Below are 20,261 nucleotides of genomic sequence, written 5' to 3'. Positions count from 1 at the left end.
TGAATTTAAATATTTTTATATATATAATACGAGAAATATATTAGGTATTTTTCAACTAAAGTATTTCAAGAAAAGTATTTTTTTTCCAGTTAGGTCTTGCTACATACAAAATAGCTCATTCTTCCAGCAACTATCGATTGCATATACTTTTATTTACAAAGAAACTTCTTTGACACATAGATTAAGACAATTCTCTGGGACACTTTGACTTCTTCGCACACGACTATTAATTATTTTCCAGATCGAACAGGTGATGCATATGGATTTATGGTAATTCAGCAATCAGCAATTCTACAATCCTGTCGTACGTTTATAAGAATGTCGCGGGTTAACGCCGGAATGGGTGACCTTATCGTTTTCTTTCCGATCTGATTAACCTCACTGATCTTATTTGCCACTATTCCTACGCAACGTAGCGAGTGACCTCAATTTTGCATTGTCGCGTTGCTCGTGGGAAAGAAATTTCTAGGTGATCTCGTTGCGGTAAGTTCCCAAGTTGGATTATTCGTAGGCGAATCGCGGTTGCTCTTTAACGAAAGTTTTATTGTATACATATACTCGGCGAAATCATTTCTCAATTGGACGTAGCTAGCGGAAACATATTGGTATACCTACCTTTATCATAATGACGCTTTTGAAATTAATTAAATTTAATAGCTATTGTAAATCCCGCGCGCGTGGGGAAAATTAATTTGTCGAGAGGCACGGCTCGATTGACCGGCGATCGAGCAGCCGGTTCTCACGCCGGTTTTCCTGCCGAACCAAGGTCAGCCTCTCAATCCGTAATTGCTCATCGATACCTTGGACGATCGCGTGGGCAGTCCATATATGGACGGCGTGGGTCGCGACGATGTACGTACGCATCGTGGGGCCCGATCGCGCAGCCCTCCTTCATCGGACGATGAACGTACGTACGTTGCTCGTACGTGAATTTATTTGCGAGATCGCTCTTTAATGAGGTCGTCGTGACGCGATCTCGGCGTGTCAATGAACGTATCGCTTCCGCGATACTCCGATCTCCGGTTTTTCCACGTGGATGCCAAGTCGGACCGAGAGATCGAGGAAGGAATCGCGCCTTTGATGATCTCGCGTTTCTTTTCAAGGAACTGTAAATTGTTACTTCAAAGCTACACACATTGACACTATGTGTCAAAGATGAAAGATACACAGTTGCTCGTGACTGAAAAAAAATAGCTCTTATGAAGGAAATAATTGCGCTTTTCGCGCGCGTCTGTCGGTTAGAGTGACGGTTTTTGCAATTACGTTCTACGAACATGTGCGGAACACATGGTACTTTTACGGTACTTTTAAGATAGTATCCATTTGCTCCCACGATACCCACGTGTCACGCGAAATGTGGAAAATGTCGGCTGTTTCCTTTCCGGACTCTACAAAATTCAATGGAAAGATCTTGTAAATTGTCACTTAATTTACGACGCTTAAATCAGGAGTAGAGTTATCAAGATTGTGGACGAAAGTACTGATTTGTTTTGCGGAAACTAGGAATTTTCAGTAAAAGAGATTGTGAATTTTAACCAGGTAATAATTAATTAAAATGTTAAAAGTTAATAACTTTTAATTTAATTTAATTAATTTTAAATAATTTAATTTTTAACTTTAACTAGTTATCTTTAAAACTTTAATTTATTAATTTTTTCCAAAGTTAAAAATTTATCTATGTAAAAGAAAAAAATTTCCATATTAAAAACAATGTTTCTTTGTTTTTATTTGATAAACTTAATTTACAAGCAAAATATTAAATTAAATTTGACGATCCATACTATAGTAGTTTTGAACAATATGACTTTAAACTTACGAATTTCTAATTTAATATGAATAATTTTGCAACTTTTAATTTAACTTAATTTAATCTAACGTAACTTTTAGGTTAGTTTTTTGCACATGTAACTAAATTAATTTTATAAATCATTAACTTTAAGTTAATTTAACTAAAAAAATATATTTACTTATCCAATCCTGATTTTAATAAAGTATGATAATTTGCATGAGAAGAAAAATTTCATTTTAGTATCTAAAAATTTAGATAGATCAGCAAATAATTTTATGTAAGACTATCAAAATTATTGTTATAAGACATTCAATTATACAAAAAGTTTTAACATTCTAACAACTAGCTTAAACGTCCAATATAAATTTTTTAATTTTTTAAATTCAACATAATTATTTTTAGATCTATATTTTAGCAAAATTGTTTGTTACGTGATGGTACAAAAACGCAAAGATATATGGCTAAAAAAATAAAGAAAACGAGAAAGAAGGTAGAAAGGAATAGTACATATCTGATCCACATTTCCATTCAATAGTTTTATTCTTTTTATATATTTGTACACATACGAAATCGAACTTCCTAATACAATTGTGAAACAGACGCATAATTATTATCCGAACGGAAATGCCTTGAGTTCGCCAACTTTTAACGAGCAGTCGCTCTCAAATGACCTGGTATGTGTGCCGGGTCGTCGCTTCTGAAATCTCTAAAAGAAAAAAGGAGAGAAATAAGCCCCTCCCGTTCGGAAGAAGCTCTCGGAATTCGTATATGTTGTACCCGACAGAGAACGGCTTTTGTGTCCCACGCACACAAGTTATTGTATTCTTGACGCGTATGGCCGATGGGAGTTCGTTATTACGCCTACTTCCGGTCGTCTCATGGATGACTCTCGTACGGCAGAAACGCGCATCCTGCGCAATCCGAGAACGTTAAAATGTAACAGGGCGCTATCGCCGCTATCGGTATTTATTCGTATAACAGTTCGACATTCATGCTAAGAGAAAAGTCTCTAAGAGAACTGATCAGTGAGAATTAGCATGATACAGCTAATCTATTGTATTATGATGTATGCAGAGCATTTCTTAATAACTCAAATCATTTTCAATGTTATTTAGAAACTTAAAGTCACGTTAAAATGTGATGTTCTTATGTTTAAAGTCACCTCAATATATCCTGTATGATTGAATTGATTTTTTTATGAATCGTTATGTTAATCAAAATGTTTTTGTATTTTTAAAAATGTTGATTTTTGAATAATCGAGTTATAGAAAACACTTTTCAATTCTTCACAGAAAAAAAATCATAGATTTCTTGTGAAGTTGTTATTCGAAATTTAATTCTATCATTTTCTTGTAAGCTTCACTTTCTTGAACCGTATCGTAAATTGCGTACTAATCAGCAAATTTTGAACTTTTACAACTTTAGGAAGCTCAGAGCTATAAATACGCAGCACGTAATATCAAATCCATTAAAAAGCTTGACGTGTAACTGCATTTCCTGATCGGTATAGATGCACTTTTTATGCAGCGCACGATGCACCGTCACTCTTCTTTGGGATTCGAAGTTGGGGATTCGTTTTCTTCGATCCGTAATGGCGTGCAGGCACGATCGTGTTTCAAAGACATCGTGTTCCTTCCTAGAATGCCGAAACGCGTGTCTCGTGCGGAATTTTTCACCTCTATTAAGCTGGACCCCCCACCATCGAAAATCGAGTTCGCACTAGGTCAAAAATTTAGTGCTTTTTAGATGCTAATTTAGTACTCTAGTCTGAATTTTGGTGCTCAAACCGTTTAGCAGTAATTAAAAAAAAATGGGGGGTGCAGCTTAATGGCAAGCTGGACCCCCCATAATAAAAAAAATATATACAGTGGTCACAAACACAAAATAAGTACACTAGAATTTAGTGCTAATTTAGTGCTCAAAGAAACCCTTAAAAAAAAATTAAAAATTAATTGTTTAAAAAAACATCACTATAAACCCAGCGCAGCATTGCGATCTTGGAGAACAATACCTACAGACCACTAAATTTGTATGTTTTCGGTAGTAAAATAACATGGAAAACGAAAATAATCATAATACAACAGGATTCAAAGTTATTAATATAATAATAATTATTAATTCCTGTCCAATAGTGTAAAAAATCAATTATCAGTTCGTCGAATTTGACGCTTGTAAAAATTATATACTAAAATGTTATTTAGACATCGAAGTATCAAAATATATCAATTTTAAATTAAGTGCTCACTGCAAATTGCTGAAAAATAAATTGTTTATGCGCGGAGAGCACGTGCCACGCTCTAACTTTACTCTCCAGATCGTCAGAAAATTTGGTGCTCGTAAAAATCTTATATCAAAATGTTCCTTAGACATCGTAGTATTATAATAAATTAATTGCGACTTTGGTGCTCGATGTCACTTGCTGAAAAATAAATTGTTTATGCGCGGAGAGCACGTGCCACGCTCTAACTTTACTCTCCAGATCGTCAGAAAATTTGGTGCTCGTAAAAATCTTATATCAAAATGTTCCTTGGACATCATAATGTCGAGATGAAACAATTTCAGGATTTAGTGCTATCTGCAAACTGTTATAGTGCAGTGGTGAAACAGTGTTACATATATGTGTTTGTGTATGATTCTGACCTTATTATGTGTTATAAGAATATGTGCTAGAACGAAATTGTGCTCGTATATTTCTGTGTGATGTGTTACATAAATGCCCAATATTTCTGTGTTTGTCATCGATCTATTTCCTCGCATGGTACAAACGGTTTTTGGGCCATTTTACATCTGGCCAATTATCTTGTCATTTTTCTTTACGCCACGGCGTTGCACTTTTTTAATCTTTTATCAACCTTTCTATTCTTAACAATAAAAGTAAGTAAATGGGCTTTTAACGAACAGTTTGAAGATATAGAAATCAATACATATTTATTTCGAAAGGGAAAGTATACATGAATATTCACTTTATATTCTTCTAAACTGTCAGATCCAATATTTGTGAAATTATGAAATCTATCATCAGTGTACTTATTAAAATACCAGTAATAAAATCAATAAATTGTTAGTTAAAGATATTAATGCGTTTAGTATTTTTGGAGCGGCATTTTGGTGTTAAATAAAATGTAAACACACAAAATGTTAAACACATTAATACTGTTAACTAATAATTTATTGTTAACTAATACTTTACTAGTATTTTCATAAGTTTACTGATCATGGATTTTATAAATTTATATAAATTAAATCTGGTTGTTATTTATGTATCTTTTCTTTTCCGAAGTAAACATGTATTGATTTCTGTACTGTTTAATCTGTTCGTTAAAGTCACTTTTACTTACCTTTATTGTTATTTGTTTACACAAACTTGAGATTGGTACATTGTTTCGTATATACTCCCTCTATTTTTCTTTCGCTTTCCTTGAGAAATTCGAATTTCGACCTTTAGTTTGTCAGTCATTTCGCGACCGTAGTGGAGACAAGATCAGCGAAGACAAAAGCATAAGTAAGTTCGACATTAATGATTTTCAATAATTTTTCATTATGCGTACATCGTACAGCGTACATCGTTTTATTGTGAACATTTTATAATTCTAGAAAAAATCGAAGATAGAAAGCCGTATAATGGAGCAGTCTAATTTAACTGGAAATGGAATGCAAGGTAATATAATTTCTTATAATACCGTACTCATCACAGGTACTCAAAAGAATTGCTTATTTCTACTATCCTGGATATCTCGAATCTGTTCATTTTTTCGCCTATTTTAAATGGTTCAAAAAATTTGTAAAAATTTAAGTACATACTTTCTGTTTCCTAAAACAAATTAAACTTTAATTTTAGAAAATAATAAAATGTTGCATATAATTTAATAATCCATTGAACTTTTGAGAAACTTGTACTTTTGAGAAAGAATCAGTCCGACATGAAATATCCAGGATAGTAGTGAAAGGATTAATATATTTAATACTAATGTTGAAAATTAATTTTAGTAACGCGTTTTAATTTTTTTCTAATTTTAATAAAACTTTAGGTGTGCGTGTGTGTATGCATATGTATATTATGTATGTGTAAATGTGTTAAAATTCTACATATAAAACGAGCAAATAAAATTTAAAATTATTACAGAACATTTACACACACACACACACGCTCGCGCGCGCGCGCGTGTGTGTGTGTGTGTGCACATACATACATATATATATATATATATATATATATATATATATATATAAACAAACGCACACAAAAAAAAGTTTAAATAAATAAGTAAAAAATATATATATATATATGTTCTGTTATATTTTTAAATTTATTTGCTCGTTTTATATATTCTAGAATTTCGATCAAAACGACGCCCCGGAAGAGCTGCGTTACAGCGCTCTCGAACAAAATGTAAAGAAAGACGCCAATTAAAACATCTTACAGATATGAAACAGCCACTACAGCGGCAATTAGAACAGTTGCAACTGGAGCAGCAACAGCGACAGCAACCGCAACAGCAGCAGCAAACCCTGCAGCAGCCTCAGCCGCAACAGCGGCATCAACTGCAACAGCAGCCGCAGCAGCAACCGCATCAGCAGCCCCAGTTGCAACAGCAGCAGCAACTGCAACAACAGCAGCAGCAGCTGCCGCATCAGCAGCAGCCGCGTTAGCAGCAGCAACTGCAACAACAGCAGCAACCGCAACAACAGCCTCAGCTGCAACAGCAGCAGCAGCTACAACTGGCCGAACAATATCGATATCGTGGACGAGGTGTCCATCGTGGACGTGGTCGTGGTCGTGGCCGTGGCCGTGGCCGTGGCCGTGGTCGCGGTCGTGGCCAAAATGTAATTATTTACCAAAAATATACGACTTTTCATTTTTATTAATTTTATTTTTATTATATTTCTTTGCTTTTTATTCCACGTTTTATTTTAATAAATTTTGTAGTTTTCATTTTTATTTTGTATTTTTTTTTTTTTAATATGTCTAATTTTTGATAATAATTTATTTTTAAATAATATTTTATAAAATTAAAATAATATTTTTGCATGCGTGGAATACATGTAATAATTTAATAAATATATTCTTTTTATATCAATTTAAATCTTAATTGTATCTTGATCCAATCTTAGGCCTAATTGACAGAATCCTTACCCTCTCACTTCCTGCTTTCTAACAAAAATTGTGACCAAGTTATTAATAGATGAAAAGAAAGTATTATGGCTACTGTGGACATTACAGTTACCTCTATTGTCTCCGTTAAGTGATGAATTCTAACAATTGCTTATGAAGTTATTCGTTTAGTAGTTCGCCGTTTTTTAGTGATGCTAATATGCCAATACATAATAATTAACATTTGTTGTAAAGCATTTTTACTTTTGAGCACTTCTAAATTTTTTCAAGGTATACTTTTAATTACACATACTTCTTTATTATTCTTAAACTTGAGTGTATTATCACACAAATGTACGTACATTTGTGTATTTTTTTATATTTAAGTTTTTACTTGGCTGTACACATTTTGAGTTATACAATGTTAAAATAATAACATGGAATTTTGTTAATATCATTTTTTAAGCGAAATTTTTATATCAGAATATTTCTTTCATAAATTGATAGTCATTTTAAAGGACGCCGTTCAGAAACATTAGAGACATTATTTTATGCTTGTTGTTTAATGTTAAACAGAGAAAATTATATTTGTAATGAAATTTCTAATGGTATTTCTAAAGTTTCTGAACGTTGGAAAATTCTAAACAATGAAAAATTAAAAATATATAATTTTAACTTTGTTAAGTAACAAAGTATTGTGTTTCTTCTAAACTAAACTAATATTTTTTTTATTATTTTTATGGCTAGCTATATTACAACCGCTTTTTTCCTTCCACCGATTATGCAGTGCATTAGATTTTTTATAAATCACATCTTAAATAATAACTATTTTATTACTTTGAATCTAAAATCTGTCAAACGACACTTTGACGAATCTAATCATTCAAGCTTCAATGTATGTATATATATAATATAACATAGTATATATATATATATATATATATGTATATATATATATATGTATATATATATATATATTATATATATATATATATATATATATATATATATAATTTAACATAAGATTACAATAACTCATAATTGCAAGATATTATCTATCAATAGAAAGAATAATGGTAAGGTGATCTTAATAATAAAATGTTCATAAACAGATATACTTATTTATTTGTACTTTATTTTACTGTTATATACAGAATTTTGTGTGTGTGTGTGTGTGTGTATATATATATATAAAATATATACAGATACAAATCTATACAAAATAAGCAAGTAAATGGCAGTTCACGCTCCTATACAGTCATCACGCGAACGCTTATATATATTAAGCATCTGTAGAAGATTGCTGATCATTTTGTATATTACTGAGTGATTCAGCACTCTTATCTAGAACCCTTTTAATTATAAATGTTACTACAGTTCTCTCTTCTCTATACAATTATGATTTACATAGTAGTAACAATTGCAGTTCATGACATGAATTTCACTTGTGAGTATTACGCGAACGCTAATTTATAAAAAATGATAAAAACAGAAATAAGGTAATAACTAATGCAGTTCACAAATTCACATGATCATTGCGCGAACGCATTTTAACATAATACATACTTCTTAAAAATTCTAATATAATATAATACATAATTTTCAAAGTTATTATACTATATTTGACTTTTTAAAAAAAGAAAAAAATTTTTTTAATTGTAAAAAATTCTTGTAAATATTAATGTTTTTATTGTATTACAAATATATACAATATATATTGCTGTATACTTACTATATGATCAATCGTTCACGCTCTCATATGATCATTGCGCGAACGCATTTTAACATAATATATAATTTTTAAAAATTCCAATATAATACATAATTTTCGAAGTTATTATACTATATATAACTTTTTAAAAAAAGAAAAAAATTTTTTTAATTGTAAATAAATTCTTGAAAATATTAATGTTCTTTTTATGAAATTACTGTGCAATATATAAAATAATATGTGGACTAGAAATATAATTATCATTTAAAATTTGTTCTGGTTCTTTACAATCGTCATATTTTATCCATTTACCACGTCGGTAACTAATGGCAGTGTAGTGACCAATATCTTGAATGTCCGTTGAATGTCTAGTTTGTTTTGCAGGTGATTTAAAATTAATTAATCCAGCAAGAGAACGATCTCTCGACAGTAGCGAGCAAATGCAAAGAAAGTCTTCTCTCAACCACGGTCACGAAAAGACTGTTCAACTAACCGAGGAAATTTCATGAAAAGACTGATAAACTAAACGGCAAAATTCGAAATTTTTAAGGAAAGAGAAGGAAAAATGAAAGGATAAAAAAATCAGTACAGAACCTCGGTAGAAAAAAAAGTGAAAGTTATTTGGCCATAAAAGGCAAATGTTAGACCTTTCGTTGTGAGGGGGAATAAGGGGGAGCCGCTCAGGTAACAAAAGAAGAGTCGTAAAACGCATTAATATAGTTACATACATGGTCACAATTACTATTACACATTCTTATAACACAATCGGCCATTATAACCATAGAAGAATACGTAAATGTGTATGTTTCTCCACTACACCGTGACGGTGACGTCCAAATACGCACGACATTCCACACACAATGCAGTTACACATGAAGAAGAAAAATTGAATAAATAAACGTAGAATTACGTAGAAAAAATAAATTAATAACATTCTACGTTTGTCATCTTAACATTAATTTTTTTAAATAAATATAGAAAAAAGTTTTGCAAGTTACAAAAAAAAACATTTTAATATAAGATTTTTACGAGCACCAAATTCTCTGTGGATCAGAAAAGTAAAGTTAGTGCGCGGCGCGTGCTCTCCGCGCATAAACAATTTATTTTTCAGCAAGTGACATCGAGCATCAAAGTCGCAATTAATTTATTATAATACTACGATGTCTAAGGAACATTTTGATATAAGATTTTTACGAGCACCAAATTTTCTGACGATCTGGAGAGTAAAGTTAATGCGCGGCGCGTGCTCTCCGCGCATAAACAATTTATTTTTCAGCAGTTGGCATCGAGCACCAAAGTCGCAATTAATTTATTATAATACTACGATGTCTAAGGAACATTTTGATATAAGATTTTTACGAGCACCAAATTCTCTGTGGATCAGAAGAGTAAAGTTAGTGCGCGGCACGTGCTCTCCGCGCATAAACAATTTATTTTTCAGCAAGTGACATCGAGCATCAAAGTCGCAATTAATTTATTATAATACTACGATGTCTAAGGAACATTTTGATATAAGATTTTTACGAGCACCAAATTTTCTGACGATCTGGAGAGTAAAGTTAGAGCGCGGCGCGTGCTTTCCGCGCATAAACAATTTATTTTTCAGCAGTTGGCATCGAGCACCAAAGTCGCAATTAATTTATTATAATACTACGATGTCTAAGGAACATTTTGATATAAGATTTTTTACGAGCACCAAATTTTCTGACGATCTGGAGAGTAAAGTTAGTGTGCGGCGCGTGCTCTCCGCGCATAAACAATTTATTTTTCAGCAATTTGCAGTGAGCACTTAATTTAAAATTGATATATTTTGATACTTCGATGTCTAAATAACATTTTAGTATATAATTTTTACAAGCGTCAAATTCGACAATCTGATAATTGATTTTTTGCACTATTGGACAGGAATTAATAGTTATTATTATATTAATAACTTTGAATCCTGTTGTATTATGATTATTTTCGTTTTCCATGTTATTTTACTACCGAAAACATACAAATTTAGTGGTCTGTAGGTATTGTTCTCCATGATCGCAATGCTGCGCTGGGTTTATAGTGATGTTTTTTTAAACAATTATTAATTTTTAATTTTTTTTAGGGGTTTCTTTGAGCACTAAATTAGCACTAAATTCTAGTGTACTTATTTTGTGTTTGTGACCACTGTATATATTTTTTTTATTATTGGGGGATCCAGCTTGCCATTAAGCTGCACCCCCCCCCCATTTTTTTTTAATTACTGCTAAACGGTTTGAGCACCAAAATTCGGACTAGAGTACTAAATTAGCACCTAAAAAGTACTAAATTTTTGACCTAGTGCGAACTCGATTTTCGCTGGTGGGGGGTCCAGCTTAATAGAGGTGAATTTTTCGATGCAGCTGCGTGCCTAATCGATTTCGATGCCCCGTCTCAAGGTTGCGATGTAATCTATATATTTTCATGTTTATAGAAGCACGAACTGCTATTTATTATCTGGCATCTGCACTCAGTGCACAGTGATTTATGCATATTCTATTTTTGGATCAAATAATAATCTGATGGAATTAATTTAAATTGTAATTTTTTTTACATTTAATGCTTAATTCAACATCTCATTAATTCGTAGACTAAAAATATTAAAGTACAGCTTACTTAAAAATATATAAAGGTTACTGCTCTCCGTTATTTGTACTTTGAAAATTTTATTAAGATTAAAATATAAAATAAAAATCAATTTGTCCTTTAATATTTTTATTATTATAAAAGGAAATTAATTAAATTTATTGAAAATATTGTGAGTCAAGTTTTGATTAAAATAATATATATTCTAATAATAAATGATTTATTTATGTAATAAAATCTCTAACCTTGTGTAACAATTCATTAGACGTAATAAATTATCATAAAGCTCGATTTATAGCTAACTCCGGAAAGACATTTTTGCTTTCGTGGTCGACGGCAGTCTGATCAATTCTCTCGGCATCTATCGTTCCGTGATCGTCACAAATCTCGCAAACGTATCGGCATGGCATCGAATAGATGGAGAATGCACACACAGCTTGCGATCTCTTCTCTGTAACAACTTGGGCAAGTCACGAGATCGCCTCGCAGCGACACGCATGAGGCACGCACAACGCGCGCGGCCACGCGTAAATTCCGGCCGATTCTCCAATTAATGCGTATCTTACGGTGCATCCCGTGGCAAGACATTGGGAACATATATACCTGCAGCCGAGAGTCATCCAATGTTCTGCGACGACTTAAGCCGGTTTCACGCGCATGTTGTATCTTCAGAAATGGATCGTCTTTAAATAGGATGCCTCACACACACATGCATACACATACATGAGGTGTTAGCTCTTCTACCTTTGTAAAGATTTCTATATAGAAAAGAAAGAATTTCTTTCAATCACATTCTTTATATTTTAAAATTCATACAAGTTCGAGCAATGTATAAAAAGTATATTTAATAATAATACTTTATTATATTTAATAATAAGTTTGCGGTTAACAAGGTAGTTTGTTGTTAAAAATCAAAATAATTTTTTCTCTATTATTTACTATTCAATTAAAAGATCTGCTTTATTTAATTTCTTTTATAATCTGAAGTTTTAAAATTAAATACAATAACTATACTCCACCTACACAAATCGAATGTCTGTTAAAGTCAATCTGAAATTAATCTTTAAAAAATAAGATTTTTTCTAATCTATTCTATTTTTTAAACATGTCAAGACTTGGGTTTGAAAACTGTTATTTTTTTTTCCAAGGAAAGATTATTTTCTCTCGTCTTTTGATAAAAAAGTATCTTCACTTGTATTACCAAATATTCTTTCTGTTTTTATACACTTGTATAATCGACTAAGGAATCTGTCATCGCGGCGAAAGTGGGGCACACGTCCCGTGTAGGTACGATACGGGCTTTTGGCCGCGCCGCACATGGGGGAGTGCATTGACTTCTCGACTTGATAAACGTTGGCGAGCGAGGTGGAGTCGAGTCAAGTCAAGTCGAGTCGAGTCGAGTCGCGTCACGGTGTGCCGGGACCGTCGTTTTCTCTCCACGAGTTCGTAGGTGAGAGCCCCTCCTTCTCTTCCTCCGCGCATACGAGAAAAGGGCTATGGAAAGGTCGTTGTCTTTAGATGAATTTCAGTGTGCGAGCCCTCTCGAACTCCTTTCTTTCTGCTACGCGCGCGTTTGGCAGGCACATAAAAAAAAAAGAAATCCGCTCGTAGACGAAATGCAGGAGAGCTTTTGAAGAAGACGAAGTATTCGAAGGGAATCGGAAGGACCGTGAGAGAGAAAGAGTGGCGCTTGTTCTCTCTCTCTCTCTCTCTCTCTCTCCATGGGCTTTTAAATGGCTCTTGAACGACTTCAATGAGATCGGGAAAAGTTGTGAGAGAGGGTAAAGAATTTCGGAGGTCCATTGTGCCATCAACGACCGATAGAGTCGATCTTTGTGCGCGTATGGGAATTTAGCTCGGGACATTTACGGCGAATTACGGTAATTTGTCATGACTCAATAGGGTGCTTAATTCAACGAGATTTTTTGCCGCGCGACGTTTTAACTAAATTAACCGCGGAATTCTATTGATAAAGTCTAGAATTTTATTTCGTGCACGATTTCTCTCGTTATTAAAGAGTGTGTATCGATGCCTTTAAATTTAGTATTCGAGAAAAGCATTTTTAAAATATCTTTTGTAGCAGAGAGAGAATGTACGAATGAATAAGCTTTTATTAGCGTTCTAGAGCAAGCCCTCTATGAACAAATAGAGAAAAACTACAAGAGAACACAGTTGAGACAAAAGAAAGCAATGATAATAAATAGAAGTAACACAGAGTAAATAAATGAAAACGGAGAAAATAACACAAGTGAAAGGTAACATAAAAATACAATAAAAATGAAGATAAAAATAATAAAAAACTTAAAGCGGAAAATAAAATAGAGAAAGAGAGAGAGAGAGAGAAACCCACGATATATTACTGCAATTATTACGAATTTTTAAATCGGAGCAGTTAACGGTTTAATTAGCTTTCCTTCGTGTCGTTCGCGCTGCATTACGATTTCACAACGCTCTAATTGCCATGGTACACCTTGCTCGACGTATCGCTTTTACGATTACGCCGTTAACGCATTTAACTCGTTTGGCACAGAAACACCGTTCGCTTCGACGACGAATTAACGATACAACGTTCATTTGTTTGACCCGATACATTTTTTCCCCTTCCGAGAATCCCTAATGTATCTCGAGGAAGGGGGAGGGGAAAGGAAATTCCCTATTGTGTCTATCTTCACGACCACTACTAGCGGCAACGAGAGCGACCGGACCGTTTCCTGCGTGCGTCGATAAAACCTCCCCTCTCGTTGCTGTCTGAGTTATTAGGAGCCATCGTGGCGTTCCAGGCCGGCGGGACGGGATACAAGTTCTTTAAAGGCGACCAATCGCAATTAATTAGGGCCGGAAGCACCGATTGGCCTCCTGGTAGTTCACGAGAGGCCGTTGTTCGCAACGGCTCTCTCATTCCGGCTCTCTCCGCTCCTCGTCGCGGCTTAATGAGCGCGCGATTGTCGCTCTCGCCGCACACTCGCGATAGCCCGGCTTGATATTAACGATTTTTATGGGGCGAGTAATAACATAAACGTCGAATTTAGAATGCGTTCTCTGCAATTTTATACTGTATACAGAGAAAAAGATTTCGTTAAAATTAGTTTTCGTTTATTTGACTAAAAGGTTGTTTCATTGAAATAACATATGCTTGTATAAAACTTTTGTTTGAATAAAAATGTTATTTCAATCAAACGTCTATTATTTGATGAAAATAACACTATTATTAATCGTACTTATTGATTCAAACATTGATTTGTTTGGAACATTCCAAATAAATTGGTTTGGCTACTATAAAATTTATTAAGTCCAAAGAAATCGTTTTTTCTGTGTATAATAAATCATATTCGACTGTCAATATACGTGAGATTTTTCAATTATACCCGAATCGCATATCAGAATAAGAATTTACATTCATCTTGAAAATATATTGAAACTTGGAGATAAATATTTGATCACCTAAACTGCGAAAATTGTATCGCTCGTATTTGCAAAATAATAAATTACCGCGAATCAAAATAAACAAGTTTCTTGTAATTGGTGTCGATTTAATTAAAACTTGATTATTGTTTATCAAAACTGTTTTGTTATTTGCAAGCAGTAATAAAGTTTTATCCGATGGATCTGGATTCAGGAGTTTACGAAAATTATGTTTATTTAATCAAATTTTTAGTTATTGTCAATAACGTTTTTGATAGGGTAGGATTTAGATACTTTTTTTTTTACTTTTTAAATCACGACGCGAGCTCCTCTACCGCGATCGTATCAATAACGGTGATGGCGGCTTTCTTCAAGAAATCCAATAAAAGGTCGTGGAATCCCCCCAGGAATGCACGCGATGGAGATTTCTGAGGGAGCGTTCCATGAAGGGCGGATGTCTCCCTTTTCTTCGGGGACGCCCGCGTCGCTCGCCGGATGAGAGATCCCGCATTCTTTCACATAGCCGGCCTGCATTGTTTATGGCGCGAACGAACGAGCGTGGCGTGGACGACAAAAGATGCAATACGCTGCCCGGCCACCCCCTTCGTAGAAATGTAACAACACGCGTGTATCGCGCCGGTCGCCGCCCGGCACGAACGGCTGCGTGAAAAACGCTGCGGGGTGCATATTTTAATTCATGCGACGGAATGTCAGATAGGGGGAGAAAGCGGAAAGGCATTGAACTTCATGCCCATGTCTGCGCAATAGGGGGAGACTAAAAGACTCGAAATGGATGAAAAGTCGGTAAACTTGGCCTCGATAATATATAGATATAGGAATAAATTCAAAATAAAATCCTTTGTAGATTATTCATATATTTTTTATATTAATAATATATTTATAGTTATTTATATATTTTGTATATAGAAATGAATTTACATATATAAATTTATGTATTTTTGTACATTAACAAATATATTTATATATATTAATAAAAAATTATTTGTTAAGTTATAATATATTAACAAATGAAGCTGTTGCAGCTTGATCTAGCGCGATGTAAATCTGAGGTTTTGCAGAAATAATTCGAGAACGAACAAAGATATTGAGATGTTCTTTTTTTAATTTAAGAGTGTTAAATTTTCTACAGAATCAGTTACAGTCGACTTTATACAATTTATTTATTTATATTTTACATTTAGTAAAAAATACTTTGTTTTTTATTTTTTGTATATCTGTCACAATTTTTATATATCGGATTCTTTTTTTATTTTACATGTTTAATATATTATGTAAATAGCCTACAAAGAATTTCGTATTTAATTTATTTTTATGACTATATTAACGAGTCAAAGTTTATCGAGTTTTCGCCATTTCAAACCTTTTTTATCTTCCGTAATGCGGGCCGAATGTTGCAATACGGCATCAAAACGCAAATAGTAACGTCGCGAGTATCGCGATTAAATTGTGGGAGGCGTACTAAATAAAATGAGGTTGTCACGTGTTTTATTAAATAAGACCGTTTATATAAATCTTCCGCATCTCGTTTCGCATGCTCACTATTTTACTTATCGAGCTTTATCAATAGGTTTGCAATTTTATTTTTCATCGGATACGGACTATTAACTGCATAATACTACGCAAGCGTTTATCAATAAGACACGGGAATCCAGACCAAGAATGGCGAGCGGATATGAATAATTCGATAAGGTCCGTTATATATGTACATATCCTGAGCATAACCAAGGTGGGATAAAAATAAATTTACGACGTCATTGATTCATATGTTAGATACCATTGATTGATATTGATTGATATTCGATGACTATTTGAAGACACCAGGTCAGAACGGAATCTTTTCGGAAACGCATAACACACATTTAAAGTGTAACTTTGAACGAAAGAAATAAGATACAATAATTTAATTTTACTTTCGTAGTTATTATTATTTACATAAAAAATTATGTGGAAAAAGTTGTGTAAAAATTGCGTAAACAGAATTTATTACAGTGAATTATTATACCTCGTTCAATGTCTTGTAGGCGAATGTAGATAAAAACAACTCACGAAAAAAGAAGGGAAATGGAAAATGTTCTCACGTCTTTTTTCCATCAGGTCGATTGGATTATTATATTCCTTCGCACGACCGATCGAATGTATTTACGACGTATCATCTCCATAAGGAAGAGGCAACGAATATACTGTTACAACGCAGCGTGCGGTTAACTGTAGAATGTTTTATGGTTTAAAACTCGATTCATATTATAGTTATGTTCCCATTTACGCTCCAGTTGAGAGTCAGTCAAACGACGGATCTAAAAACAAAGACGACAACCTCTTCTCCGTTTTCAATCGAAGATATAAGGCATAACCACAATATGCATTAGGTAGTCAATATATATGCATCAGATAACAACAGGTAGCACGCAAGATTAATTCTAATAGCCCTGTAAAATCGTGTTTCCATCACGCGTACTTGTGAAAGCCAAATATGGTGAGTTATCTCGTCATAATATTGAGCTACTTTTCGTGAGAAATGCATCTCTCTCTCTCTCTCTCTCTCTCTCTCTCTCATCATCTTTACTTAAAATTCTTGTATTTTTATCAAGTAACCTGGAAAGAATCGCGTGTACAGAGAGAAAAATTTGTTGAAAATTTACAGATATGAAAATAATTAAGTTGAATCATTTAAAAAATTGTATTGGATGCTTAATTTGGTTGCCAGAATGTCAAAACCGTTTGTAGTAACATTATCATGCTTGGATGCCCTACATAATTATTTTGATAGTACAACATAAAATTATTATATTTTCTGATTAGTACCTGTCTAAATTTTTAGATGCAGTAAAATTGTATGCACGTAGCCAAGTGTTCTAGTAATTTTTTTAACGTCTCGAATCAGTCTTTAAAGGACACGTATGTTTTTGGAGCTTATATCTGTCGCTTACTTGAGCTAAACGAAGATTATCTCTCGTTACGTCAAATCGGTCGCTTCTCGGCGCGCGGTGACTCGTATTCACGAAGTAGAATTAACGAATATACTGTTACGGTGCAACGTGCTGCTAACTGTAAAACATCCACCACCGTAATGCGCGCGACTCATCATCAGAGGCAACGACAACGTCACCTGGCACACGAGACCCCACGCTGTGCGCTCGTTCGCCACGATCCCTCGCGGATCCGCGTCGCGCCGGCCACGCACGTGACCGCGTGCGTGCGCCCGACGATTCTGCGCGGATTATATTCCCGCGTTCGCGCAATTTTATTCTAGGTCGCGTTCGGGACATAACGTTACTTGGAACGTGAACCGGACCACTAATCTACCTGAAATATCGGCTTACAATTAGACTCGGAAAATTAGCGGATACTCATCGTATATATTCGAGTACATGCGCGATCACAGTATTACATCCGAGACAGCAGCCGTAACATATTCCTATATGTATAACAGAGTATTTATTACCGCAAAAATCTGAAATTTTTAGGGAACTTTTGAATTTTTATGGGACTTATTGGTACTCAGGAAAATTGTACTTTTAAATTTTAGTTATTTTTTTCGGATAAAATTATTTTTTTTTATCATTTTTGCTTGGTAATGCAAAATACTGAAAATCAATAAGCAATAAATATGATACACTTATGCGTCTATATACTCTAATAGCACATGATATCATATACGAAATGATGTTCTAAAAATTCACAATATTATCTCACGTACACGCGAAAAAAATTGCCTTGCAATTTTTTAGCTATAAAAATTTAAAGTAGATATAAATGATTAGCAAATATTGTAATATCACATATGTTTGGTACTTAATAAATCTAAATAACAGAAACAGAATACGTCAACTGTTTGTGAAATTTAAAAAGAAATTTTTTTTTGTGTCGCCTATTCATGTTAAGACCAATCATATTTGCAAAAAATTTGACTGTATAATTGGCACTGAGACCTAAATTTTCTAGAAGGTAGTGTTAAATGTTGCTGCTGTAAATTCTATGCGTGACAGACAATATTTTAGCGATAAATTATTTTTGTAACACTTAGAAATTTACCTACACTAGCAAAATATTTTTTTGAGCGTAAGTGAAACCTTTGTAGCTTTTATCCGCTAATTGTTTACTCGATTAGTTAGCTTGTATCTCGAAACACAAGACGAAGATTATCCCAGAACGCGAACTCTCTGCAGATAGTAGCTGATATCGAAGATGGTTGGATAATTGGATCATTCATACATGTCATACGAGAATCATTGTCGGTCGGTTACTGCTTTCTCATCATTTTAACGCTTCGTCGCCTCTTCCCATCCGACTAGCGGCAGCGAGCATTCATCTATTCAACGCTATTTTCCTCTTTTTGCGTCTATCATTCGTAGGTAGCTCGGAACCTGACGTGAAAGATTGGCGGCCACTTTGATTCCTATTACCGATAACGTCGTGCGTTGGGCACGTCCTGGATGCACGGGCAGGGACGCTCGCAATCGCGGATAGGGAGCCCTGTTGCACAGATAGGTGTGCATATATTTACGCACGTTGCATGTACATACGCCCTATCCGATACCCAGTAATACGCACGTATCTCTGCACCTATCGATAGCGGTATCCTTATTGGCATGCATTTAAAACTGTCGCAAGTTGAAAAATTCATCTTTTACGCGCGCTAAGCCGAGCAGCTGCATTATCTATTTAAAAAGAAAATAAAGCGCACCAGTTCGCTATCGTGCCGCAACTCGTATATATCCGCGTCTGCTTTAATTAGATACTCAATCGGGCATCGGCGTAATTAGAACACCTATCAATGACGAATCTAATAATGTCGTTATAATGATCTCATAATCGTGCAATAATTATAAAATTGTATTAGTATCGACTGCTCCGCGGTGAAATTAACGGGTCGCGATAAAAGCGATGATCGATGCTGATAATAATCGGCCGGCAGCAGTCTCTGCGTCATTCGCGTGCGTATCCCTGCGTGGTCAAAGGAGTATATTCGACGACGAGGTCTCGCGGATGTCGGCGCTGGATCATCGTGCGCGGAGAGAACGGGGGATTACGGGAGCGGCAAGGGCGGGGGCGGGAGGGGATCCGAGATGCCGTTAGTCCGGAGAATCACTCGGGGCACACGAGCCTAACCCATCTGCGAGAGGACGCAGCAGAAGAAAGAAGAGGAGATGCGCGCGTTCTCCTCTTGTTCTTATCTGAATCGGTATCGGATTTATAAAAGAATCCGGTTGAAGAGTAAAAAAAAGCTGTCCGCAATAAAAAAAATCTCGCTTGTACGTTCTTAATTTTTACGGAAGATGTCTGATTGCGATACCACGTAGACTTTGGATACTTTTTTTAGCCTTTCGGTGAGGATATTAAAATCGTGTAGATTTGTCTATAGTCTCGATATATGGACATAAAAAAATAATTATGAACGATCATCTACTTGTGCTTTTTTTTAAATATGAAATTAGCGACGAATAGGGTCATACGAGGATCGAGCCTTAAGGATGTATAGGAACATACTGTCCCTGTAAAATAAAATAAAATTTACAAATGTTTTATATTAACATTTCAAATAAATTGTATACGTATGAAAGTTGCGTGAATAAGATTATATTTTTATTTAATGACGTATTTTTATAGTTTATTTACTCTGTTATTAAAAATTAAATTGTTTTTTTGCA

At 34.3% G+C, this 20,261-nt stretch overlaps 2 protein-coding genes across 8 annotated transcripts in view; both read left to right on the top strand.

Annotated features, from left to right (window-relative positions):
* The window catches only part of LOC105198556 (signal-induced proliferation-associated 1-like protein 2), an 86,403-nt gene that overhangs the window by 7,188 nt on the left and 58,954 nt on the right, over positions 1 to 20,261 (top strand). The gene's annotated exons all lie outside the window — the stretch shown is intronic.
* Positions 4,225 to 6,735, top strand: LOC120357837 (uncharacterized protein DDB_G0285291-like). 5 transcript variants are annotated; one of them, XM_039449544.1, is made up of 3 exons: positions 4,225 to 5,291; positions 5,384 to 5,447; positions 6,213 to 6,735. In XM_039449544.1, the coding sequence occupies exons 2-3, from the start codon at positions 5,411 to 5,413 to the stop codon at positions 6,437 to 6,439; spliced, it is 264 nt and encodes an 87-aa protein (XP_039305478.1). In that variant the 5' UTR covers positions 4,225 to 5,291; positions 5,384 to 5,410; the 3' UTR covers positions 6,440 to 6,735. The 5 variants fall into 5 exon arrangements, with proteins under 5 accessions (XP_039305478.1, XP_039305475.1, XP_039305476.1 ...); XM_039449541.1 differs by having other exon boundaries at positions 6,123 to 6,735; XM_039449542.1 differs by having other exon boundaries at positions 4,225 to 5,447; positions 6,123 to 6,257; positions 6,498 to 6,735.

Source organism: Solenopsis invicta, chromosome 5 (assembly GCF_016802725.1).
Source record: "Solenopsis invicta isolate M01_SB chromosome 5, UNIL_Sinv_3.0, whole genome shotgun sequence".
Classification (NCBI taxonomy): Eukaryota; Metazoa; Arthropoda; class Insecta; order Hymenoptera; family Formicidae; genus Solenopsis; species Solenopsis invicta.
The sequence above is the reverse complement of the archived record's forward strand: the minus strand, read 5'-3'. Positions and strand labels throughout refer to the sequence as shown.